The sequence below is a fragment of the Vicugna pacos genome, chromosome 30, assembly GCF_048564905.1.
Source record: "Vicugna pacos chromosome 30, VicPac4, whole genome shotgun sequence".
Taxonomy (NCBI): Eukaryota; Metazoa; Chordata; class Mammalia; order Artiodactyla; family Camelidae; genus Vicugna; species Vicugna pacos.
The window spans coordinates 21,420,439-21,446,226 of record NC_133016.1 but is presented as its reverse complement, the minus strand read 5'-3'; the positions used below and the strand labels follow the sequence as shown (position 1 = coordinate 21,446,226).

Sequence of the window (25,788 nt, the reverse complement as noted above, 5' to 3'; positions counted from 1 at the left end):
AACAGGGAAGAATGCATCGGCTCGATCTTCCCTGAAGCCCATATAACCTTTAAAAAATACTTGGTGATATGCTTTCAGAGCCATAAATGTGATTATACCCAGTTATGCGAAGATTCTAAGACTCTATCTTTAGGAAATCATCCAAAATACGAAAAACAAAATGCACAACTTTGTTTACTACTTATAATGAAAATGATAAATGATTTAGTGGCTGAAAAATGGAGGTTACATAAATTGTATAACCTTTGAAAATATGATTATGTAGCAACAGTGGAAAAAATGCTTTATATGTCATGTTTAAAATAATGCAGGAAAAAGAAAAGTTGATCACTGATAACATTAAAATTTAAGACTTCTTTGGAGCAAAAGAAAAAAATAGATCTCAAGATTTCAAGACAAGTGACAAATGGGGAGAAATATTTGTAACTTATATAATTGATAACGAGTTTTTGTTCCTAGTATAGACTGAACTCTTAAAAAATCAATTAAAATGAAGAATGCTCAAAAGGAAAAGTAGGAGAATGAAGTAGAAATGGTATAACACCTTAGTAGTAATGAAATAAGTACAAATAAACAAGGAAGATGCCAACATTCTCACCTCTGGTATCAGAAAAGGTTAGAAACAATGTCAGTGTTGGTGTTGATGAGAGCATGAAGCCACATACCCTCGCATGCGTGTTTTTAGGAGTATGAAGCGGTACAGCCATTTTGAAGGGAAGTCTGACATGTACATACTGTTTTACCAAACAATTGCACTAGGAATGTGACCTCTAGATTCACACCACCCAAAACAGAAGTCAGAGTATTTTTATGTTATTAAAAAAAGGGAAATGAGATAAATGTCCACCAGTAGAGGCACTTGGTTAAGAAAATCATGATATATATATATACACACACATACATATACACACACACACACACACACATACACGCTTGGGTGTGTATTTATAACCATTAAAAGTGTTCAGCTACGGGCTTCCTGCGTGATACAGAGAAATGTCTATAATACATTGTTGCATAAGAAAGGAACTGTTGCATGAATATCTTATGTGCGTGTAATTATGAAAAATTATGAACTTTTATTTCTATGTGTGTGTAGCATAGAGAATTATAAGGTTGTTTATTGAAAGTTTAACCCCAACTGAATTGTAGGGGATACCAAGAAATATAGGGAAGCACATGAGATATTTGATGAGCATGGACCATCTCTGCAAGGGTGTCTTCCTTCCTAGTCAAGCATTTTTGGGGGAGCTACCTTTTTTATTGACTAGCCAGCTGATTCACAGCTTTGCTTTGTTTGAACAAATCTCTGCTTCAATAGTTGAAACTTGGGGGGGCGGTATAGCTCAGTGGTAGAGTTCATGCTTAGTATGTACAAGATCCTAGGTTCAATTCCTAGTACCTCTGTTTAAAAAAATTAAATAAAGTTAATTACCCCCCCCAAAAGCTTAAAAAATTAAGTGGAAATGAAAAAAAAAGTGTTAACAAAAAAAAAGGAAAGAAAAAATAGTTGAAATAGAAAATTATTAGATTCACTAAACTGTCATTTGTGATCTGTTTCCAGACTGCCAGCGGTAATGGTAGCACAAGGGAGACGTGGCTTACTTTTAAATTAGCCAAAACAGAATTCTCTAAATCAAGAAGGAACGTGACTCTCCTTAAGCTACAGAAATGATGGGACTGATGCCCTTCCCGCTGTCCACGTGCTATGACGAGACGTGTTAGAATGTCGACGCATAGTTACAGTCATTAGGACCGACTGATTGCATCTAAGTTCAGAGGGTTATGAGTGTTTCATAAATATTGGGTGACATCTCGTAGTTACATAAGTATTTGATTTTGCCCATTTCAAATTTCATCTTTTGTCAGTCAATTTTTAAAGCTCACGTACTTTGTTTTTGCCAAGTAGGAGTTCTTACTTCCTTGATCAGGTTGCCACTAAATACATAATTTGGAAAAGGGCTGGAGAGACCTTCCAAAGTTAGAGCAGAAGCAGCATCTGCTCTGAGTGCCCACAGCCTTGCACTGATCGCAGGCCTGTCCTTTGCTGGGCCTGGAGGTGGGGCGGCTGCTCTTCAGGGTCCAGTCTGCTCACCTGTCTTGGTTCTCTCTGGGCTCATAACCACACAGGCGAAGAAGAGCTACGAGCAGAAATGCCGAGACAAGGATGAGGCAGAGCAGGCTGTCCACCGGAGTGCCAATCTGGTAAACCTGAAGCAACAAGAAAAGGTACCTGGGAGAGCCTGGAAAATCTGAGATTTACATATATCAACATAAAGCCAATTAATTATCTTAATAAAAATGGGCTTGCACTCCAAACTCCTGGCAATATCCTCTTTCAGGCTGTTAGAGTCTCTGAGCCAGAAAAGACCCTTGTCCTGTTTTTAGGATTGGGGAAGAACTAGAGAGGCATGGCTTGAGGGGAGAGAGTCGGGTGATAAGAAGAGATGGGGAGTCTTCTTCTGTTTTCATCTTTCTTCAAAACTCAGTTCATTATTCTTTGTAGCTAGGCTTTGGATATATTATCAATTTAATATTATAAAACCTGGATATAAGATGGTCAGCAATCCGAAGTTTTTAGGAAGATATAGGGCAAGATGCTTGATGGATATTTGCCAATGGTGTAAGATTAGAAGGCGAATTGAGTGATTATCATTGCTTTTAAATCTGCTTCGCCTTTAGAAGCCTGGCCCAGCATTTCCAACCTCTTGTACTTTTTTGTCCTGACAGCTTTTTGTGAAACTGGCAACTTCAAAGACTGCAGTGGAAGACTCAGGTGAGGGGGCTGGGCCCACAGAAGGGGGAGGATTGTGGTGGGGCTTACGTGATCCCAAATCTATCTGTGAAAGGCAGTTTTAGAGACCTTCTGATAATGAATATATGGGTATACTGTAGGATTGAGGTATCGGAAGGGAAGATGGGTGGGACAGAGGGACAGAGGGAGTGGGGAAGGGAGCGTACATTAGAACCTTGCTGCCTGACCTGTGATTGAAGAGGGGGTGGGGGTCATGTGACAGCTACTTTATAATGTCATCAGGTGCTCACTCTGATTTATTGGAAACACCATCTTAAAACCCCATTTCAGCCCTGATAACTCACCTGTGTTGTGAAAGAAACAGCCAAGTTGTGAGGCCTTGTCCTCACTGAAATCGTGAAATACCAGAGGCCTCTAATTCCTGGAATATCCTGCTGGAGACGAGCCTCTCACGACTGTGGTCACTTCAGTCTCTAAACTGAAAACCGAAGTAACTTGATAGTTCACTTTTCTGCCTCCCTCGTTAGATAATTTTCCTGAAAACGCAGAGGTGGAAGGAAACCCAGGCTGAAGTTCCTCGTCAGCTTTCACTTCTCTTTCCTTGGAGCATTTCTTGCTGGTTGCTTGGCTTTTCGTTAAAAAGAAATTTTCTTTAAAAAGAAACTGATGCCCACCTTTGCTTATGTTTCACAAAGATATGATGAGAGTGAGATGTAATTATGACCTTCCAGCGCTCAGAGCTCCCAGAAGCCTCGTTTGCCTTCTGGGAGGGGCCTGGGGGTAGGTCTGCGAGCACCCCCATCCCATCTAGTTTCTAAACCCAGCCCCCTCCCCTCCACTGCAGACAAGGCGTACATGCTGCACATCAACGCGCTGGATAAGATCCGAGAAGAGTGGCAGAGCGAGCACATCAAGGCCTGCGAGGTACCCGGAATCCCCTGCTTTTGTAGAACTGCTTGAGGGCAAAGAATTCTGGAACTTGAGTGGAGGGTGGAAGGAACTGGAACGTCTTCCCCCAAACCTCATCTTTCTGCTTCTTCCCCATCCTGACTGTGCCGTCCCACGCAAGGCCTCCCCTGATGTTTGGTGAGTGCAGGCCTGAAGCAGCTTGAATCAGCTGCCAGCTGGTTAAGGAATGACCTGTGAGAGCCTCACCTGTACTCGCTCTGAGATGAGGAGAATGCGGACAGCCAGAGAGCGGCTGGAGAGCTTTCTGCTCACAGCTTTCACTTCACCGCTGCCCCTCTCATTTTCAGCACATGCCTCGCTTACAATTTCCCAGAAAGTAAAGGCACAACCTGGAAACTTCCTCACATTTCTGTCACCTCGTCTACACCTTTTCTTACCAGTGGTTCTCAGAGGGAGGTCCCAGGACCCGTAGCGTCAGCATCACCTGGGAACTTGTTAGAGATGCAGATTCTCAGACCAACTCCAAGCTTCTAGAATCAGAAACTCCGGGCGTGGGCCCGGCAGTCTCTGTTAATAAACCCTGCGGGTGACTCTCATTCGAATTCAAGCTTGAGGACCACTGATCTGCACGCCTCTCCACCTCCTTCCTCCTGTTGTAGTGGGGGAGGGCTGCTCCCCCTCCGCTGGGCTCAGGGTCCCGGCCAGCTGGCTTTCCCCGCCCGCTCTGCTATCGCTCCCTTTCCCGTGGACTTCTGTTGTCATTCGCACAGCCTCAGCTCCTCCTGCTTGAAAGCCACCGCTGCTGCTTCCGCCTTCTCCTCTTCACAGCCAGACCTCCAGAGGGAGTTCTCTCTGCATCCTTGCTGCCCTGTCCGGCTCAGCCGCTGTGTCTGGGGTCTGCTCCCCTGCAGCCGCTCTCCCAGAGGAACCAGTGGTCCCCTGGGTGTGAGGTCCAGTACCTTGGCAGTTTCTCGTCTTACTGGACATGTCTTTAGCGTCTGGTACCCTGGGTTCCTCCCTATCCCTCTAACATCACTCTTTTCTGCTTTATGTTCCCCTGGAAAAGCCTGACATAAGGACATTTTTAAATGGTTTGAAAACATGCAAAGCAGGGTCACATGCACCTTACGGATACATACAGACTGTAAAAATCTCATAAGAGTGATAAAGTTTAGGGTAATGGTTATCTCTAGGGGAGGAGAAGGTGACAGAGCTTGGGGACAGCACCCAGAGGCTTTAACAGAATCTGAAACAAATATGCCCAAAGTTTTGACGAAGCTGGGTGATTGGTACGTGGGTCTTCACTGTATCACTTTGAAGATTCTGCCCATGTGAAATATTCTATAATGAAAATAAAGTATGTTTTAGTACGTATGTACTACGTATGAATACTAAAATATTTACTGGTGAAACAATGTATTTGCTGCAAAACATTCCAGGGGGTAGGGGAGTTGGTAGGGATGCAGGTAAAACAGAATCATTTGTGAGTTAAGTGTTTAAGCTGGTGATGGGTACGTGGGGATTCATTGTGTTACCCTCTCTACTTGTGTGTATGTTTGAAGTTTTAACATTATAAAAAGTTTTAAAGCATAATGGGGGCGGGTATAACCCAGTGGTAGGGTACGTGCTTAGCATGCACGAGATCCTGGGCTCAATCCCCAGTACCTCCATTAAATAAACAAATAAACCTAATTACCTTCCAAAAATAAAATAAAAATAAAACAAAATGTACTAGTATTATGGTAAATGTTAAAAAATACATTAACATATAACGTCCACTCTTTTTTAAAATATATTTTTATTGAAGTAGAGTCAGTTTGGAATGTTGTGTCAATTTCTGGTGCACAGCACAGTGCTTCAGTCGTATAGAAACATAACTTACTACAAGTTACTACAAAATATTGAATATAGTTCCCTGTGCTATGCAGTATAAACTTATTGTTTATCTATTTTATATATAGTAGTTAGTATCTGCACATCTCGAACTCCCAATTTATCCCTTCCCACCTTCTATCCCCTTTGGTAAACATAAGTTTGTTTTCTATATCTGTGAGTCTGCTTCTATTTTGTAAATAAGTTTGTCTTTTTTTTTTTTTTAGAGTCCACATATGAGTGATACCATATGGTATTTTTCTTTCTCTTTCTGGCTTACTTCACTTAGAATGACGTTCTCAAGGTCCATCTATGTTGCTGCAGATGGCATTATAACATCCACTCTTGAGTAGTGTAAAATCCACTTGATAGAATAGCTTGCTTTTCCATACATTGATATTTGTGTATATCCAAAAAACTACTGTTCAGGCAATGACTTTTTAAAAAACTTCTATCAAGGAAAATTTCAAGCATACACAAGACTGAAGACAAGGGCAAGGATCCCCATGTGCTCAGTAACTCGCTTCAACAGTTATGAGCATCTCGCTGGTTGAATTCATTTATTCCAGGGATGGGGTGAGAGGGAGGGCAATTTTCTGAATCTGAGGCTCTGGCAGGCGGTCCCGGCACAGGTGCCCATGAGGCAGCTGGAAATGTGAGCTGGAGCTCAGGGTAGAGCATTGGTGTCTGGGGTCACCATGACCTCTTGCCTTCCGAACTGTGTCCACACCTATCTGTGTTCATCCGATATTAGAATCCATTTGCCTTCTTTTACCTGAGGTAAGAGTTTATGAGCTTGGGGGTGGGGGGTGGGAAGTACACTAAATGGGACAATAAGCTTGCAGATAATTCAAGGTTGACACTGTTTCTTAAGTCATAGCCAGTCTAGACAGAAGACCCCTTTCTCTGCATATGTATGAACATCTAGTTACTTTTTTCTCTATTTTTTAAAACTTTTTTTGTTGTTATAGTCATTTTACAATGTTGTGCCAAATTCCTGTGTAGAGCACAATTTTTCAGTTATACATGAACATACGTATATTCATCGTCACATTTTTTTCGCTGTGAGCTACCACAAGATCTTGTACATATTTCCCTGTGCTATACAGTATAATCTTGTTTATCTGTTCTATATGTACATGTAGTTATGTTTTTCTAGGTGTTCGAGGCTCAGGAATGTGAACGAATAAACTTCTTTCGGAATGCACTGTGGTTACACGTAAATCAGCTGTCACAACAATGTGTCACAAGCGATGATGTAAGTCAGAGGCATCCACGGAGGATGCTCTGCCTATTGGATTCATTAGAGTGGAAGGAACCACAGACGTTCATTAGTTCACCCCCATCATTTGAGGCCCAGATAAGTACAATGACTTGCTGAAGTCCACACGGTGAATGTGATCCCAGATAAATACCTAATCTGCCTGACTCCTGGGTCTACTTTACCACCAGGACTTTTTCTCTAAGAAATTCAGAGTTAGGGCAGGAGAGCAGAGAAGGGAGACCCAAATGCAGCTTAATTTATGGAAAACTGAGATGTCACAACATATGTTGCATGTGAGCCCCAGAGAATGCTCCAGTCCAGAGTGGGGTCACTCGGGGACAGCACCAAGTACTTGCAGGCTGAGCCATGTCCAGGCTCATGGTCACTCCAGGGCTCCAGCAGTGTTCCAGGGTCATTATCCAGGCTTAACTTATGCACAGCAATTGTCATGGGTTTCCCAGATGTTGGAGGGACCAGAATCACATTATCACAACCTTCTTTCCTAAGAAATAGCCATCCTCCCTTAGACGGGACATTCACTTTAGAAGAATAATTAAACATCCAGAAAACAAGTAGGACTGATTGGAAGAACTTTTCTCCAGTTGTCTTTGCTTTTGTCTGTGGAGCTGGTAATGGGGTTTGGCATCTATTTTCTTTGCCCCATCAGTATTAACAAAACCAAAAAACCTTTCAGGGGTCAGGGGGTTTTAGCTCAGGGTAGAGCATGTGCTTGGTGTGCAAGAGGTCCTGGGTTCAATCCCCAGTGCCCCATGTTATGGGGGAGGATGGAAACAAACAAACAAATAAATATTTAAAAAAATCTTTCCTAGGCTTTTGTGCTGCTACAAAGATACATTTTTTGTCATTTAAAAAAAATTTAATAGCAGATACTGATTTGAGAAATCTTTTTATGAGCCCAGGACTTGGGAATATCTTATTCCTTTTCAAAACAAAGTTTGTAAAACAGTCAGTCATTTGTCAAACCTCCTATTTGAATAAGCCGTGTCGCCATTGTGATGGACACACCTCTACCTTGATCTGTCTTCTCCTCGTTAGATGTATGAAGAAGTCCGTAAGAGTTTAGAAATGTGCAGCATTGAGAAGGACATTGAGTACTTCGTGAATCAACGCAAAACTGGACAGACTCCACCAGGTGAATGGAGCAGGGGAGGGGGGGTGTTATCTGAACAATTTTGGTAGTCCTTCTTGTCACGTGTCATCGAGAATGGAAGCCATCAGCCTCTTAATGTTGTGTGTCTTGCTGGTCCCCCTAGCTCCCGTCATGTATGAGAACTTCTACTGCCCCCAGAAGAGTGCAGCCCCACCAGGAAAGTCCACGGGGCCTAACTTGGCAAGGTAACATCCAGCTTTCTTTCACCTGAAGCAAAGTACTTTTAATAAAGCTTTGTATTATTAGTGTTCCAACGTCCGTATTACAATTAGACCACATCTACCACTGCATTTGCTTAGCCAGACTGCTGGGTTTTTGGAAATAGCATTTTTAGGACAAATGTTAAATGGATTTGACTCATCAGAGTTCAAGGAGGACTCTGCCATGCTTGTGTGTGATCACTGTCACTTGTGTACGAATCCTGGACCTTTCTTGTTGCCTGGGGAAAGCAGGAGTTGGCAAACTGGCCCCAGTGATTCAAATCTGACCTGCCTGTTTTGGAGGCCCTGCAAGTTAATTTTTACATTTTTAAATGGTTGAAAAATGGAAAGGATACTATTTTGTGACCTGAGAAAATGATATGAAATTCCAACATCAGTGTTCACACACAGAGCTTTGTTAGAACCTGACTGTCCTCTGTCTCCATCCTGCCTGTGGCCGCTTTCCTGCTGGAGTTCAGTACCATGGCCATACCAGCAGAGCCGAAATCATTTGCCATCTGACCCTTCACAGAAAAGGTCTGCTGCCCCTGATATAAAGGATTTTGAGAGAAGAGAAACTTCCATTTCACATACAGTCACCTTGAAGTCTAAGCTTGTAAATTTTCTGTCCAGATTTTAAAAATATAAGGGAATGTTTGACGGGGGAGTGCACGTCCATCCTCAGGGTTGAAGAATGCCAAGAGCCATTCAGAGCAGTTACTGTGAATGAGTTCCTGTAGCCTTCGCAGCAGGTTAGAGCTGTTTGATGGCCCATTGTGCATGTGAAGATGCTGCAGTACGAAGCCATCAGGAACTTTTGCCCACCCAGCTGAGGTTTTCACCCTGCCGATCTGGGCTGCAGGGCAGGGCTCTGGGCGTCCTACCCTCCGGCATCACGTAGTGTCTGTGCCCAGATGCAGGAGGTCAGTGCTGCAGAGTTTTTGCTTCATCTGAATTTTTCTTGACCCTCCAGGGCAGAAACCAGATCAGAGGGCAGTATGCTTATAGAGTGAAGAAGAAACATAGAAAAATTATAAAAGCTTATCTGAAAGACTTTGGTTTTCATTTCTTACAGGAGAGGACCTCTCCCGGTTCCTAAAACTGTACCAGGTATGCCACCTAGAAAGACCGTGTGACATCTTCGGTCAGGTTTTCTTTCAGGTTGAGTAGCTAGAATTTCGAAATAAAGGGAAAGAAAGCAATGAATAAAATCAAATTTTCAAGAGAATGAACCTATATTCGAGACTATGACACTGTTTGTCACAGAGTGGACTTTGATAATTGGTGGTCTATTTCACAGCTTATCCAAGAGAACTCAGTTACTCAAATACCAAAAGGAACTTATTATAAGACACTTTTACTTAAGGGAGCCAAGATCAACTTGGCTCATGAGAATGAGCAAAACTAAAATATAATTTCCTCTGGATGACATGGAAATATAATTTATAAAAGATGTCTAAAAACATGTAATCTGGTATTACATATTTTATACGCTGCCCATAGTTGGGCACCTAGTCTCTTTTTTCCTCCGAACTCCTAAAATACTTCTCAGAGAACCACACATTTAGTACTTTTTGTTAGTTTGTATCCCCTGGATAATTGCAAGATCCTTGAGAGCAGGTATCTTTTTTCCCCCCTCTGAATCAGTCATAAAACTTAACACAGTACCAGGCACACAGTAGGAGCTCAACAAGTGCCTGTTATTTGAATAGAAGAAAATCGATCTATGTATGCTCGAGGGACAAGACATTTTAGGCTGCATTTAGCATCTGAGCAAACATTTAGTGACTAAGAAAAATATAGTGGCTGAAATTACATCTTTGAACCATACAAGGATTTAAGTTAATTTATTTCTTGTGGCCTTGTAATTACCACTTGATAATGTGGGAATTATTTTTGTCCAGTTTTGAAGATGATTTTACTGTAGGTACTGCTATCCAGGCGTGGATGAAAAAGGACGAAGAAATCATAGTAGAGATTTCCACTGTGTTTTCTGGCTTGTAGTTTTGATTATTATTCGTAGGTTTTGGTGCCAGACATTTTTTCTTCTTACAAAAGGGCAGTCACCAGACTCTGAGTGGAATGCCTTGATTTGAAAAAGGCTGAGATCTTACTGTGAAAAATGTTCACTTAATGTTGCTCTGTGCTCTGCCCTTTGTAGACGATCCTGATTATTCTTTGGTTGATAACTACAGCTTGATCTACCAGTAACACCAATGGTAAGAACCGTTAATCATCACAGAACTGGGTTGCGTTTAGACCAGTGATTGTATTTTTGAAGTCTGTGAAGTTTCGTTATGATCCCACTGCAGGCAAAGAAGGCCTTGTGTCAGGCACCCTGGGGGGGGGGGATGCCCCTGCAGAATGGCCTCTCTGGCTCCCACAGCTGAAAGGGGATGGAGACCACTCCAGACCCATTTGAATGAGGATATTTCCCTTCATCATTCTGTGACTCTATTTGCTCTTGTGAATCTCTTACGTGGCTACTACACACCCACGCTTAAGGCAATACCCACAAACAAATACACCTGCTCCTCACTGTTTAAGGAACTTCGCCTCCGGTGTTCTCCCTCGTTCCCCAAAGGGGAAAAGTCAGGAGAAAAGAAGTTAGAAATGAGGCAGGTGATAATCACACTCTGGAAGTACATGAGGGCATCCAGCACCAGGTAATCACTGCTCCGAACTAGTTAGGAAACTGTCACAGAAACCTGAATACCATCAAGAGACCAAATAACACTCAGAGGGTTGGAGAACTCAGGTTTATTATGCTGGCGGCCCAGAGGAGTTAACACTCCGAGCTCTGGACCCTGTCTGTAGACTTACACAGGCTTTTATAGGGTGTTAGGTTTCGATCAAGTTTGCATCAAATGCAAATGAGGAATTAGAAATGGACCAATCAGGAGTGAGCTTTCAGGAACCAATTGAATTCTAAGGGTAAATGCAAATGAGGTGCTAGAAATGGGCTAGTCAGGAGTGAGCTTTAGGGAACCAATGGAATTCGAGGGGTAAGTTTTGTTTTCCTAGAAGCAAGCCATTTTACAGAAGCGCAAAAGTGGGAAGACATTGGCCCTGCCTGGGAAGTCTTGCTGGTCCCTTTGTGGGTTTTGCCCCTTAAAAACTATAAGGATTCCTGGAGCAGGACTACTCAGCCAACCGTGGCTGCAAAGATAATTTTTCCTCTTTGGCGGGCAGGTGCTTGCAACATGCCCCCAGGTCAGTATCAGTCTTCACAACCCGAAGGATGTCTCTGAAGCTGAAACAGCACTACTGAATGAAACCCCTCATGAAGTGTTCATTCTTTTAACCCAAGCAGGCGTATCTTGGGGTTTGATGGTTACATGCATGTAAGAGCACTTTTCAGAAAATGTCTGAAAGGACGTCTTTCTAAACAGATAATAATTTTTCTTTTTGTTTATTCGTGTGTTCTGATTTGTCTACAATGAAATTTTATGACTTCTTTAATTAAAAATTGTTTTGAAGAGTTGACCCCCTTGCATATTCCTGATCTTGGTGTGCTCCTGGGAGTGACAGGAGGGGTGGGTTCAGGGAGTAGTAATGGAGCTGCTAAGATCTCTCTCTCACCCGTCCTGGTTTGGTATTGGCGACACTGACTGTCATTTATGAAACCAAACAAGTTTCAACCATGCTCCACAGTGGCCTTCCTTCTGTGTCCTCTACCTTGAAACGTGCTTGTAAGTGGATACATTACGCATGACTTGTCTTCCCTCCTCTAAAAGCACCCCCTTTGTGACTTACGGCCAATAAGCTGTTAGGATGGAAGCCATCATTATCTTGATTAGACAAATAAGCGGTATTATTTATATTTACACATAAGTCTTTAAATTGCTTAAGAAATGTGTTTACTATTTAAGGAACTTCACTGTGAAAGATAATGGATATTTTTCTGTTTTTGAATTTCTTTCTTTATTTTTAATGGAGGTACTGGGGATTGAACCCAGGATCTTGTGCATGCTGAGCATGCATTCTACCACTGAGCTATCCCCTCCTGATGATGTATATGGAAGACATAAAAAACCTCATCCTTACTGTATATAACTTTCTGACCTGCAAACAAATTGTAGACTTTACAACCAGTCATCATTTCTTCATTTCATAAACCTCTCTCTTTTTCATGGAAAGAGGCCTGGCCCATTTTAAAGGCAGAGCAGGAACGAGGGCTATCAGTGACTTGGCATTCTAAGGTGACACCTGCTGTCTAGGACACCAGGTAGTGATGGCTATGTGGCAGGGCATCAGCAGCTCCAAGTTTCTTTTATTTTTTACTTCCCTTTCTTTCTCTCTTTCTTTCTCTTCCTTCCTTTCTTCCCAAGCCTTCCTTTCTTTCTGTCTCTCCTCCCCCCCCTTTCCTCCTTTCTTTCCCTCCCTCCTTTCCTCTCTCCTTCCTTCCTCTGTCCTTCCCTCCCTCACCTATTTGGATAAAGCATATATTCCAGTTGCTTAATAATAGCATTTGACCCAACAACTCTAGTTCCTCAGAGCCCAAGAATCTGCTGTTTGAATGCAAGATGCTAATACCAACTTATTTAAGTTAGATCATTTCACTGGGGCTCATTAGTGTCTGTGCCAGCTGAAGAAATAGAAATCCAACATGTATAATTGACTGAATTTAAGAGAATTTTAAAGAGGGAGTCTACCTTCATTGATCACTTAGTTAAGTGACTTGTCATAACATTTTAAATAGTTTAGATGAACCTTTGGAATTGAAATTGAAATAGGAAGCTTTAGGAATTTGTGATTTTTTTCTACAGTTGTTGATTTTAGCTGCTTTTCCTATTTTTAATTCTGACATGTTTAGGCAAAAACAGGTTATATTTTTAATTAAAAATACGCATATCATGAAGTATAAATATATGTATTATTTACAATTAAGTGATGCTCTTATTAACATTCCATTTTTTCATCGCTTGGAATACCTGCTCATTTCTCACCATTTGTTTTCCTTGGCCAAACACATTATTATTATACATTATTATTACATTGAGATTATGGATAAAATCTCAGTGCTGCCATGAATAGCTAATACAAATGAAATCTCTTTGTTTTTGTCTTTCAGAAAACGAAGCTTTTTTTTGGCTGGTGCTTCTGTGGCACTGAAGGAGGCACTCAAAGCAGCAGAATCTGTAGGAATTGTGTCAATCGTGAAGACTTTGAAGTGAACCCTTGCTATAATTTTTCAATATTTTAAATTTATGGTAGACATTTAGTTCAACTTAACCTATTAGAGTTCTGCAGTTTTTAAAAGAAGTTTATAAATTGCCCCAGACCGAAGAATTATCCTTTCCCAATCAAGTTACTAAAGTTGTGAATAAATTGTGTTTTCTGCTCGATTCAGGAAACTCTGAATTTGAAGCCTTGACTCTTGGGGCGGGAGCAGGGATGGCTGCAGAGAAGTCTGAGCCATCAACCTGCTCAGGAAGCTCCTTTGCCTTGGGGGCAGCATGGCTATGGAATTTCCACAGTGACACACACTCTCAGTGGTGCAAGATTTAGAATTTAAGATTTAAAACCTTCCTTTTTGGCTGGAAGACTTAGAAGCCATCCAATTGCACTTTCTCATTTTGCAGACGAAGAAAGGAGGCCCTGAGTGTGAAATCAGTTTCCTCACTGCTCTCCCATCTGATCAGGGACAGAAGCAGAAGTCAGGTGCAAGCTCCTCCCGCATCACCATCTTTCTAACCCCTCCTGAGGCTGGGATGCTCATGGTGAAATTTAAGACGCCAAATGTTTCTGCCGGCATCTTTTCAATTGGGAAAATCACCAGGATGTGAATGTCAGATTTATTTTTATATGGCTCAGTGTGTGTACTGAACCACAGGGCATCGTATTTAATCTAATCTGAGAAGCCATTGATTGTAAAACATGTCATTACTTTATATACCACTGAGAAAGGCAGTGGGGGAGTTGACACTGTGATCGTTAATGGCCAAGCCCATTTGAATTTGAGATGATAAAGTGTGTGTGTGGGGGGGGAGTGCATCTTAGAATCAATGATATGTGGTATTTTGACTATTCCTGAAAAAAATTTTAGACTTAACAAAGCCAGTACTCAGTCCTGGGTCTTCACAGAGAGTCTTTTCCTTGCTAGATCCTGGGATTTTTAAAGTGTCAATCTTACTGTTTCACAAATATTTGAGCCCTCCTTTGGTAACCCACAAACAGCAGCGAGATTATGTACCTTTATCTAATGTTCGCACACTGACTAATGGTACATTTTAGTTAATGACAAGTTAAAATAGCACTGGCGTTGACTTGGGATATTGTAAAATTCTGGTACCACAAAGGACAAATAGTTTCCTTTTCTGCTCTGTGCAGTAGCTTTCCCGGAACTATGGACAAGTTAAGTGAAGGAAGATTGATTGTTTCCCCCTTTTCATGTTAAGATGCTGCTGAAAGAGGTAATTTCTTGTCATGACGGGAAACTTGCATCAGTTGGATATCCTTTTGAGAAACTGAAGTTTGCAAAGGGCCATTGACTTCCCCAAATTGAACAGGCTCAGGAAATTTTCCTGTGAACTCGGGACATCGTATTCTTAAGTATTTTATTTATTGTTAGCAATTCCTCAGGGATTTCAGCTTTCTCTCTGTTGGTCAGTGTAACCTAATGTAAAAGTGTTTTAAGAATTGAAAATATGTTTATTTTATTGCTCTTCCAGTTTGATATCAAGTAAAATAAAAGTTCTTGGTGATTTGGGATGTATTTTGCATTTTTGTGTTAGTCATATCTCTCTTCCAAGCGCTATGTGACCCCTTGTCACATTTGTCATCATTACACCACAGAAGGACAGTTGCAGGTCAGGGGGGCCAGGTGGAGACTGGTGTCATACCACTTCCTACTGTGGTCAGATGCAAGGTCACTTCCTCGGGGAGGCACCTTCCCTGCCTCCAGACTTGCTTGGGTCCCACTGCTGTAACTTTCCCCACCTCTCACATTGTTCTTGCTGTTACAGGGTTTACTTCTTCCCTCATAGACCATAGTCATCATGAAAGTGGGGTCCCCACCATATCCCCAGACCCCTTTTTTCTGGGGGTGATTTCAGAAAGTCCCAGTGTGGAAGTGGGGGAGGAAGGTGAGACAGGGAAGGGGAGGAAATCAAAAAAGGATGTATTATCAAGCAACTTACCACTGTGGGCAACAGCTTCGACCTGTTGGGGACTCTTGGGAGACAGTAGGGGAGATGCGTCTCAGACGGCTTCCTCTGATGGGAGGGAGCTGGGGTGGTCCTTCACCAGGCCCCCTCAGTCATGGGCAGAGGGCTGCTTCTAGGAGCTTTAGTTCCCTGATGCTTCTGGCTGCCATGAATGCTGGCAGAGGGGGTCCAGCAGCCCGAGGGTCCTCAGGTAGGGACGCGGGTCCTGGCAGTTGGAAGTTGGGCTGTTGTGTGAGGAAGCGATGGTACCGAGGGGGTGTGGATGGGGCACTGGCATTGCTGACCCCATGCAGCTCAGGACCCTGTGCCCCACATGCATCTTCCCCCACCCTGTGACCGCCACTACAAGTCCCAGTTTCCAACACACACACACACACACACACACACACACACACACACACACCAGGAAGTTCAGCAGGAGGAGCTCTGGGCCCCGCTGCTACAGATGCTCCTGGGTCCATAATTGATGTTCATAATCCCCCTCCTCTACCACCTGTTCTGGAGTGAACTGTGTCCCCACAAGTTCATATGTTCAAGGCCCAGCCCTTGGTCCATCAGAATGTGACTGTTTTGGAGACAGAGTCTTTAAAAGGTAATGAAGTTGAAGTAAGGCCACTGGGGTGGGGCCCTGACTCGGTCTGATTGGTGTCCTCATAGGAAGAAGAAGAGACACCACCGGAGAGTGTGCACAAAGGGACGGCCGTGTAAAGAGGCAGCCAGACGGTGGCCATCTGCAAGCCAAGGAGAGAGGCCTCAGAGGAAACCAGTCCTGCTGGCACCTTGATCTTGGACTTCCAGGCTCCAGAACTTCTGGAAAATTCATTTCTATTGTTTAAGCCACGCAGTCTGTGCTCTTTGGCTATGGCAGCCATCGCGAATGCACACACACGTGTTCTAGAGTCCCTTCCCATCTGCCTAGCCTTTTACTTGTCCAGGTTGCTTGAGCGGTGGGGGTGACCCAGACTCTCCTCCCTAAGGGGGTCTTAGCCCCTGGTGGTCAGGCCCTCATCAGACCCTGTTTGCTGACATTGCCAATTTACATTTATTGCCAGGCATAGCAACACACCAAAAGGCACCCCAGTGAAACCCCTGAATTCCAGATACAAGCCTCCCTTTCCTCATGGGAATCACCTGCTCTGGATGAGATAGTTACTCATTTCGTTTCTTTGCTTGCTGGTCTCCTGGGATGAGGACCCCTCAAATGGACAGGCATCAGCCGTGGTTTTAGTGGAACTCTTTTAATGTCCCCCTGATAGATGTATTCCGTGCCAGCCACCTACAGGCCAGCAGAGCCTAAAGCTGAAGGATGGGAAGACAGACTCCCCAAGGGGGTCAGAGTCAGCTGCGGTGACGGAGGCCACTCCTACCTCCTGGTTCCCAGACCTGTGTTTTCTACCTATTGGAGTCAAAACAGGCAGTGCCATATTGTGACCATATATGTGCCATACAATACCATACCTCATCTGTAAGGCCAGCACCCCAACCCTAGAAGGTATTTTCAAGCTGCCACACCTTTAGAATGCCATTCTAACATTCTACCAGGACCAACATCACCTTCACTGAGAAGTGAACCATCAAGGTGAAGCTCTTGGAGGCATGCATTCTCAACAGTGGCTTGTTCTCAAGGGGGTGAAAATTGCTTCTTTTTTTGCAGAGGTGGCGGGGAGGTAACTAGATTCATTTTATTTATTTTTAGAGGAGGTGCTGGGGATTGAACCTAGGACCTTGTGCATGCTAGGCATGCGCTCTACCACTATACCCTTCCCCCTTGAAAACTGCTTCTTGATGGATGAAACAAATGTTTCTCTTCTGGTATATAAAGCACAGCTATTCCTACAGCATGTAAACAGTGATACAGTGTATCTGTGGTATTAAAATTTCACAGGAGGGGCAATTAGGAAAAAAATGTCTAAAAAGGCTCCTTAGGGGAGTGGTAATGAAAAACAATCTGATAAACACTGGTCCAAGGTGATATTATGCTGAATTTCATAATGATACTCAGATACTATTACCCTCAGATGGTGTTATTGGCCAAGGCACGGCTGGCAAAAGAGAAAAATCTCTTCTTGGAGTCAATCCCGGTAGAGATGAGTCTCTCTGCTCCTTCAAGAGTGGAAGCAGTTCAGTGGAATCAACTTGCCACCAAGTGGCTGGTTGGTCTCCCTGGGGGATGGTAGCATGTTCAGGGCCCAGCTTCAGCCGCTGGGGATAACTGGTCAGACCTTGAGCAGTAGTCACTAGATCAGGCCTGGAAAGTGGGGCCTCCGTCCCTGCCACCATGACTCCTCTGTTCACGAGACTACTGCGTGAGCACTGGGCGACCCCGGGCAGAGGCTGGCTGGACACCGCTGGGTGTGCCATCCTGGCCACCTGGTTGTTCTGCATGTCCTCTTTGATGGGCACTCTCTTGTGGGCTCTGATGTAAGACACAAAGGCTTATACATTTTGTTGCCCATCCCTTTGTCTTCAGTCTTCTTTTTTTTTTTTTACATTTTTTATTGATTCATAATCATTTTACAGTGTTGTGTCAAATTCCAGTGTTCAGCACAATTTTTCAGTCATTCATGGACATATACACACTCATTGTCACATTTTTTTCTTTTTGATTTATTATAACATTTTGTGTATATTTCCCTGTGCTATACAGTGTAATCTTGTTTATCTATTCTACAATTTTGAAATCCCAGTCTATCCCTTCCCACCCTCTACCCCCCCCCCCAGTAACCACAAATCTGTATTCTCTGTCCATGAGTCTATTTCTGTCCTGTATTTATGCTTTGTTTTTGTTTGTTTTTGTTTTTTAGATTCCACATATGAGCGATCTCATATGGTATTTTTCTTTCTCTTTCTGGCTTACTTCACTTAGAATGACATTCTCTAGGATCATCCATGTTGCTGCAAATGGCATTATGTTGTTGGTTTTTATGGCTGAGTAATATTCCATTGTATAAATATACCACATCTTCTTTATCCAGTCACCTGTTGATGGACATTTAGGTTGTTTGTCTTCAGTCTTCTGATCTTGTTCCCTGATCAACCAGTCCAGTCAAGCTCACTGCCCCGTGGTCTGCGTGTGGACTCACTCGGGCTGCTGCTCCCGTCCCACCAAGCTGATGACCAGCTGTGTTACTTACGGACCACTGACTGGGAGTACTTTTCTTTGTCACTTTTTTTCACAGTCACCCCTAAGTAGGGCTGTTGCATGGCATCAATCTACAAACAGACTAACAGTTAACATATAGAACTAACCTGGGGCAGCGTATAGCTCAAGTGGTAGAGTGCATGCCTAGCATGCAGGAGGGCCTGGGTTCAATCCCCAGTGCCTCCATTAAAAATAAATAAATAAGTAAAGCTAATTACCTCCCCTGCTCTGAAAAAGAAAAATTAAAAAAAAGAGGACAACAGATAGAGCTGACCTAGTTTTGAAGCAGACTTGAGGGTTTTTTGATTTTTGTTTTTTGTTTTTTGCCTTTCTGCATTTGAAAAGAGTTGGTTGGGTTGAAGGAAAGCCCCTGCGAGGCCACAGGTTGGAGCTGAAGGAGAAGTAGCGAGACAACAGAGGAAGGTGAATGAGGTGTCTGTGTTGCCTCTTTGTGTGACATTCTCTGACCTGCCCCGCCTATTCTAAAATGTACCAGTTCCATTGTATGATGGATCGCTGATGTGTCTGCCTGACTCAGGTGGTCTGAAGAAAGCTAAAATCATTTCGTAGTAATATGGTCTTTTGTTCACGTTTCCTTTATAATTTTACAAAACGCATCTCTTGAAATGCTGCTATAGAGGCTTCCTTATTAGTCCCTGGTGATCTAAGCCTAGAATTTTCTTCAGTGGGCCAACAGCAGCCCGTAACAACTAACCTACTCTGTGGTCCTGAGAACTATCTTTGGTCCAATATCTCTTGAATTTATCTTATTTCGTCCTAATTCACCACAGATGAGGCCTCCGACGACTGTGATGCTTCAGCTCAGCGATGACCACCATTGTGCTTCCTTCAGTGTGAGCTCTTTGTTGCTCACTGGCTGGGGCGGGATCCAACTCTAGAATCCCATCCTGACATCTGAATACCCTTTCTGGTGCTATCTTGGTTTGGGTTCCCCAGAAGGAGGCCAGAGATAAGGACCTGAGATCAAGCCATTTATTCAGGAGGTGAACCCAGAGAATACCAGTAATAAAATGGGAAGTGGAAAAGGGAAGGGAAGGAAGTGGGTAAAGAGTAGGTCACCAAGCAAGTCGCCACTGTGGGACAGTGGAGCTGAGCCCTCCTGGAGGCTCTGGGATATAGCACTGGGTACATACCTTGGAGTTTTGCCCCCCAGGGGTTGAGGGAGCTGGGTATTGGTGTTAGTTTGCTAAAGCTGCTGTAATCGGGCACCCCAAACCAGGTGACTCAAATAACAGAAACTTACTGTCTCTCTGTTGTGGACGCCAGAAGGCAAAAGTCCAGGTATCAGCAGGGCTGGTTCCTTCTGAGGCTGTGAAGGAAGGAGGTGGGCTAGGCCTCTCCCTTTGTCTTGTGGGTGTGTGTCTTTGTGTCCAAATTCCCCCTTTTTACAAGGACACCAGTCATACTGGGTGAGGGCCCGCCCTCACGCCCTCACGTTGACTTCAGTACATCTGGAAAAATCCTATCTCCAAAGAAGGTCACATTCTGAATTAGTGGCGGTTAGGACTCCAACATATGAATTTTGGGGGATACAATTCAACCCATAACTGTGTTTGTCTGCCAATTTATGTCTCTGCCCCTGGCTGAGGGTAGCTTTTGGCTTAGGAAAATGTTAGTTCCCTAGCACTTGCAGCCTGTCGTACACGTGGCTGAAGAGATCTCAGAGGCGAAGAGGCGACAGTAGTTGGAATTTGGGTCTGCACACTCAGGAACGCTAAGTGCCATGGGAGCTGGAGTGGGACACCAGCATGTCTGATGCTTTGGGAGTGCAAGTAATTGTTTCCATGATTTATTTAATCTTTTTTTTTTTCAGTGGGGAAGATTATGAAAGGGTAAATAATAGAAAAAAATTTACATTTTATGTTTCACTTCCTGTGGAAGCAGAAGTCTGTTAACAGAAGAGACATCATCTATACAAGAGTTTTTCTTTTTTTTATAAAAAAAGTAGTTGGATGTTTTTGGTACTTAATTGCACTGCCAGTTAATTGGCTCAAAAAACTGAACTAATTTTTAGAAGTAACATGATTTCTTTATAATTAAAAATGCCTTTAGTTGTATATGACTGAATCACTGTGCTGTACACCAGAAACTAACACAACATTGTAAATCAACTATATTTCACTCCAAAACTAAGCAGTTGAAAAAATGCACTTAGTAGTCATGAATGATGAAATAGTTGATTCCTTGTACAGAATGATGTACAGGAAGTAATTAACTGTTTGTAGAAAGAATGACTTCTCTGAAATCTTGTCAGAAGGGAGATGTCACCAATGGAGAATTATCACCAATGGAGAATTGCCACCAGATGGCAACAGAGACTCTGGAATTTAATTTTGTAAGGGACTTTAAGGAAGGTTTACCCACGGGTTTTCCCTTTGCCCAGAAGCTTTCACTCGACTCCTATAATGGCAAACACTATTCTAGAAGCAGGCTGACTTAGGGATCATGGTCATATTAAATTTTGAAATGCCATAATATAATACATGAATTATTTTATAAATGCCTGGTTCTTATTTTTAATTGATTGTGGTTTTTCTCAGGAGATTAAAAGGTATATTAAATTCTGAAAGCTCCAGGGAAAATTAATAACCCATTGGAGGGAGATTTAGTAAATATTTAGTAAAACTAAAAATGAAAATGTCTCTCTAACTAGCAATTTCTCATCTAGGCATCTATCTTATAGAAGTACTCATGCACAAAAATACATAAGGATGGTCACTTGTAAGCATTGCTCTTAAATAGTGAAAAATTGGAAACAACTTACTGGTTTCAGAAGTCTGTTTAGATAAAGTTATAGAATATTTAATTACTTAAGGGAAAAATCAAGTTAGAGCTATCTGTCCTTACAAAAAATCATTTCCGAGATCAATGCATTAAAAGGACACGGGCAATATACATATAAACACTGAATTTTCAAGAGTGTGCTATTTGTACATCGGTAGGAAAAAAGTCTGAAAGGATGCACACTGAACTGTTAATAATCGTTAACTAGGGAGAGGGGTGTTAACTTTTTATCATGTATACGTCTATGTTGCTTGCAGACACATTTAAGAATATTATAATATAATACTATTATAGAAAAAATTTTTAAATTGAGGTGTAGTCAGTTTACAATGTTGTGTCAATTTCTGGTGTACACCACAATATTGCTTCAGTCACACATGGATAGACACATATTCATTTTCATATTCTTTTCCACAAGCTACTACAAGATATTGACTATATTTCCCTGTTATACAGTATAGATTTGTTTATCTATTTTATATATACCTGTCAGTACCTGTAAATCTCAAACTCCCAGTTTATCCCTTCCCACCCCCCCTTCCCCCTGGCAACCGCAAGTCTGTGTTCTATGTCTATGAGTCTGTTTCTGTTTTACATGTAAGTTAGTTTGGCTTTTACAGAAATTTCTGAAGGAAAGAAAATTGTATAAACCCAATACCCAACTATGACTATTATGAATAATCCAGTAACTTTTATATGAAATATTTCTGATGTTCATCTTGGCCCCAGTATAGAGCATTGGAAACATGGAGAGAGTAAGCCTGGCTTCCTATCTTAAAAGTTCATTTATACGGTACAGCTGTGTTGGTTCAAATCCCAACTCCACCCCTTTCGGCTGTGTGACTTTAGACAAATAATTCAACCTCGCTGAGTCTTAGTCTCTGTCTATAAAATTAGAACAATAAAATTATTGACCTTGTAGGGTTGTTATGAGAATCAAATGAGTCGGTATGTGAGAAGTACTCAGAACAGTCCCTGGCTGATAGTAAGAGCACAGAAAATGGTGCTTATTACTGCCCTGGGGCCAGTAGTAGCAAACCCTTCACCCCTAATTAGGTCAGGGATTAACCCTGCTTGCTGTCACTGTGAATTTTTTTAGAGTTTCTGCAGATAGAATTTATGTATAGAAAAGACATCTGTCATTATTTTGCTTTTTTGAAATTAATCTTTTGAATTTATTGTTTTAAAATAAATCTTCAATTTATTAAAGTCATACACATTCTAAAATTTAGTTTTTCTTAAGTCTTCAAGTTATCTTTATAAATCTCAATGTTCTATTTCTAAATCTAATAAATTTAAATAACCACTTTCAAAGGGGAACTTTAACATTTGGTCAACTCAAATTCAGCAACCAAACTTCCTTAAACAATCCGTCCTATGCATGACTTAAATTTTTTCTAACATTTTAAACTACAGTATTAAATGTAATATATTTTAATTTCTTCCTTTGCCCAAACTGATCAATAAATCTAACTACTTACACTATTCTACCAGGGCCTAACAAATTCAGTTTAAATATAAAGTATGTCTCCTTTCCTTATAGGCTGTGGTATTTATTGCAATTTATCTAGGCAGTGTGTCTGCACCCTAACAAAGCTGGAAATCATGGGAAGTGAAGGGAAGGCCAGTTCTATTTTGCTAACTAGTGGCTGGCACATGGAGAACTTTGAAGGCCAAAAAGAATTTGCACTGGTAGGGGTCAGAGAGAGTGTTCCAGACTGGGAGAAATAGCAGCAAATGTTACAGACAGTGACGGTGGTATGAAGATTCTGCTCATACTTGCCAGGTCTTGCTCGTGATAATTCTGTATACGTTATATACATTTATACACACATACAAAACGCAGGTACAGTCTGTGTGAAAGCAAGGAGGACCCTGCAGGGCCTTCCTGGGAACAGACCACCCCCCTGCCCCCCACCAAGTTTCCCCTCTCTCTTTTTTGTATAAAAAGAGTTTTCTGAGTTTCAAAGAACACATTTAATCAGAGAAGTGAAAAAAATGTAAAAATAAAGGAAATCAGTCCATCAAGACATAGTGATAATAATAAGTTTAGCCATAAAGCAAAGCCAAGGAAATTAACTCCCTCTTCAAGGGCTGTAGATTATGTCCTGAGCCATATCCCTGAGTTGTTTTACAGACATTAAAACCCCTACCAAGTGGGAGAAGTTTATTTCATGCTAAACACCAGCATGTGGACCCCAGACCAGCTGGAACCAGAGAACTGATAACTGAGATTCCTGAAACATCACCCTGTTATCTCACCATCAACCAATCAGAGAAGTGAGCATGAGAGGCACAAGAAGATGGTCATGTCCCAGGTCTCAGACAAGTCCATGAGACAGGTTGCCAAGTGAGGGTCCTTGGCTTCATGCAGGAAAGACTTCAAGAGCGGGCCATGGTAGAATGAAAGCGAGTTTATTTAGAGAGATACACATTCCATAGACAGAACGTGGTCCGTCTCAGAAAGGAGAGTGGCCCTGAGGTGTGGGGGTGTTTAGTTTTTATGGGCTGGGTAATTTCATAGGCTAACAAGTGGGAGGATTATTTTAACTATTTCGGGGATGCGTCAGGGATTGGACCATTGCCTAATTAGCCTCTTATGGTCATTTATGATCAGCGTTGGAATAGTCCTGGCACCTGTGGGTGTGTCATTTAGCATGCTAATGTATTACAATGAGTGTATAATGAGGCTCAAGGTCTAATGCAAGTCGAATCTTCTGCCACCTTTGGCCTAGTTTGTTCTAACCAGTTTATGCTGTATCTTCAATGGCTATGTCATTCTTTTAAAGACTCTGCCCTGTCCCTTTTCCTCCTGTCTCACTCACACTGTCTTAAAAAACCATCCCCTGAAAGTCATGGGGAATGTGGGTTTTTTGAAGCTGTCTCTTCCTCCTGCTTCACAATAAATGCTGTATTTTCCTTTACAACAACCTGGTGGCAGTAGATTGGCTTTGCTGTGCCTTGGGCGAGCAGACCCAAGTTTGGTTCAGTAGCATGAGTAGCTGAATAACGTTTTTGTTGTTTTTGAGGATTTGGGATCAGAATATATGAAACTGTTATTGGAAAACTGAGTTTACCATTTTTGGTGGGTGTTGAGCCAAAATGAAGGAGAATTAGTAAAATGGCCACATATAGGCTAACAGATTGCTTATTCTTATGCTTGCCCTTAAAACGGTCCACTGACCTGACTGACCACTTGCTACTCACAGCTCCAGGCCCACTGTTAAAATAAAGCTATTAATTCTGCTGTTTCTGCTTTATTCCAGTAATCAAAGGTAATAACCATACTTGGTTTCTGAGTTGTTCTCCAGGGAGGTCATGGAACTGTAACCTTATGAAGTAGGCTAAATACCAAGAAGCACACACCTTGGGTGCTTACAAGATTAAGAGGTTGAAAACGTGACAACCACTAGCCTGTACAGAATTGGTCGCCTGGAGGCATCATAACAACACTCTAAGTCTTATGAATCTGTTGATTGTTCATTGTTTGAGCTGTGGCTGTATCATCACCCTGCCCCATCCTCAAGGTGGGTTCACAGTTTTGAAGGCACTAGCCTGCTGTGGGTCCCCTTTGCCTGGGCAAAGCAATAAAATTGCGTCTTTTCTTCTAAGCTCCAAGACTCTGAGTTACTTGGCTTGTCAGGGACAGGGGCCAATATTTCGGCAACAAAAAGACACAACCAAGCCAAAGATGGGGCAAGGGAAGGATTTGTTACTTGCAGCAAGTAAGCAATGAGCGATCTTTCCCAGTGTCTCCCAGAACAGCAAAATTGGGGAAGTTTTAAATTAAGGGCACATGCATATTCATGAAAGGGTTTGAGCAGAGGAGAATTCAGCAGAGAATTGCCGCAAAGGTCAACAATGTCCAAGTACTGGGTGCTTGAAGTCATAAGGGTCAGAAAGAGGTTTACACCATCATCCTTGGGTTCCACCTGATCTGGTGGTTGAGCACTCCGGGGGATGAGGGGGCGGATTTAAATTCTGCAAAACAGCTGAAGAAAGTGCTTCAGGCTAATTTTACTGTTGAAACAGAATTAGGAGTCTTTACAACTGATTTGTTATCTTTGCTTTATTTCTCTTGCCCGTTAACAGTCTTCTGATCTTTTGTTTCCTTAAGATCATTATTACTGAGACCTGTTCAAGGGCAAGCATTGTGGTCAGGCTTAGATCACAAAATGGCTTAGCCTTAAAGTGACTTCTCTTATGTCAAGTAAGCCATGCTTGGTTCTCTTTCTCTAGGGGCCACTACCCTATCTGCTAACACTGTCTGCTTACAACTGTATTTTATATGTTCAATTAGCTCATAAACAAGACCCTGATGACTGCATCTCTGAAGTCATTTTAATTTTTCATGCCATATTTTTGGATTTTCTTTCTAGTATGCTATTAGTGGACATATAGTCTTTTGCCCCTTTCCCCTCCCATACACTCCATCTCAACTATCTTATCCCACCATCAGACAAAACAATTCACATTCCTTCATTCATTCATCAAATATTTA

General features: G+C 42.2%; 1 protein-coding gene across 1 annotated transcript in view; it reads left to right on the top strand.

Annotated features, from left to right (window-relative positions):
• Positions 1-14,889, top strand: part of PSTPIP2 (proline-serine-threonine phosphatase interacting protein 2) — a 74,396-nt gene extending 59,507 nt beyond the window's left edge. Inside the window, exons 7-15 of the mRNA XM_072952287.1 lie at positions 2,131-2,229; positions 2,731-2,776; positions 3,600-3,679; positions 6,696-6,794; positions 7,857-7,953; positions 8,075-8,156; positions 9,247-9,281; positions 10,333-10,390; positions 13,246-14,889. Of these exons, the coding sequence (XP_072808388.1) occupies positions 2,131-2,229; positions 2,731-2,776; positions 3,600-3,679; positions 6,696-6,794; positions 7,857-7,953; positions 8,075-8,156; positions 9,247-9,281; positions 10,333-10,382 (588 nt within the window). The 3' untranslated portion in view covers positions 10,383-10,390; positions 13,246-14,889. The remainder of the gene's footprint in view (positions 1-2,130; positions 2,230-2,730; positions 2,777-3,599; positions 3,680-6,695; positions 6,795-7,856; positions 7,954-8,074; positions 8,157-9,246; positions 9,282-10,332; positions 10,391-13,245) is intronic.
• Positions 14,890-25,788: the final 10,899 nt, after the last annotated feature.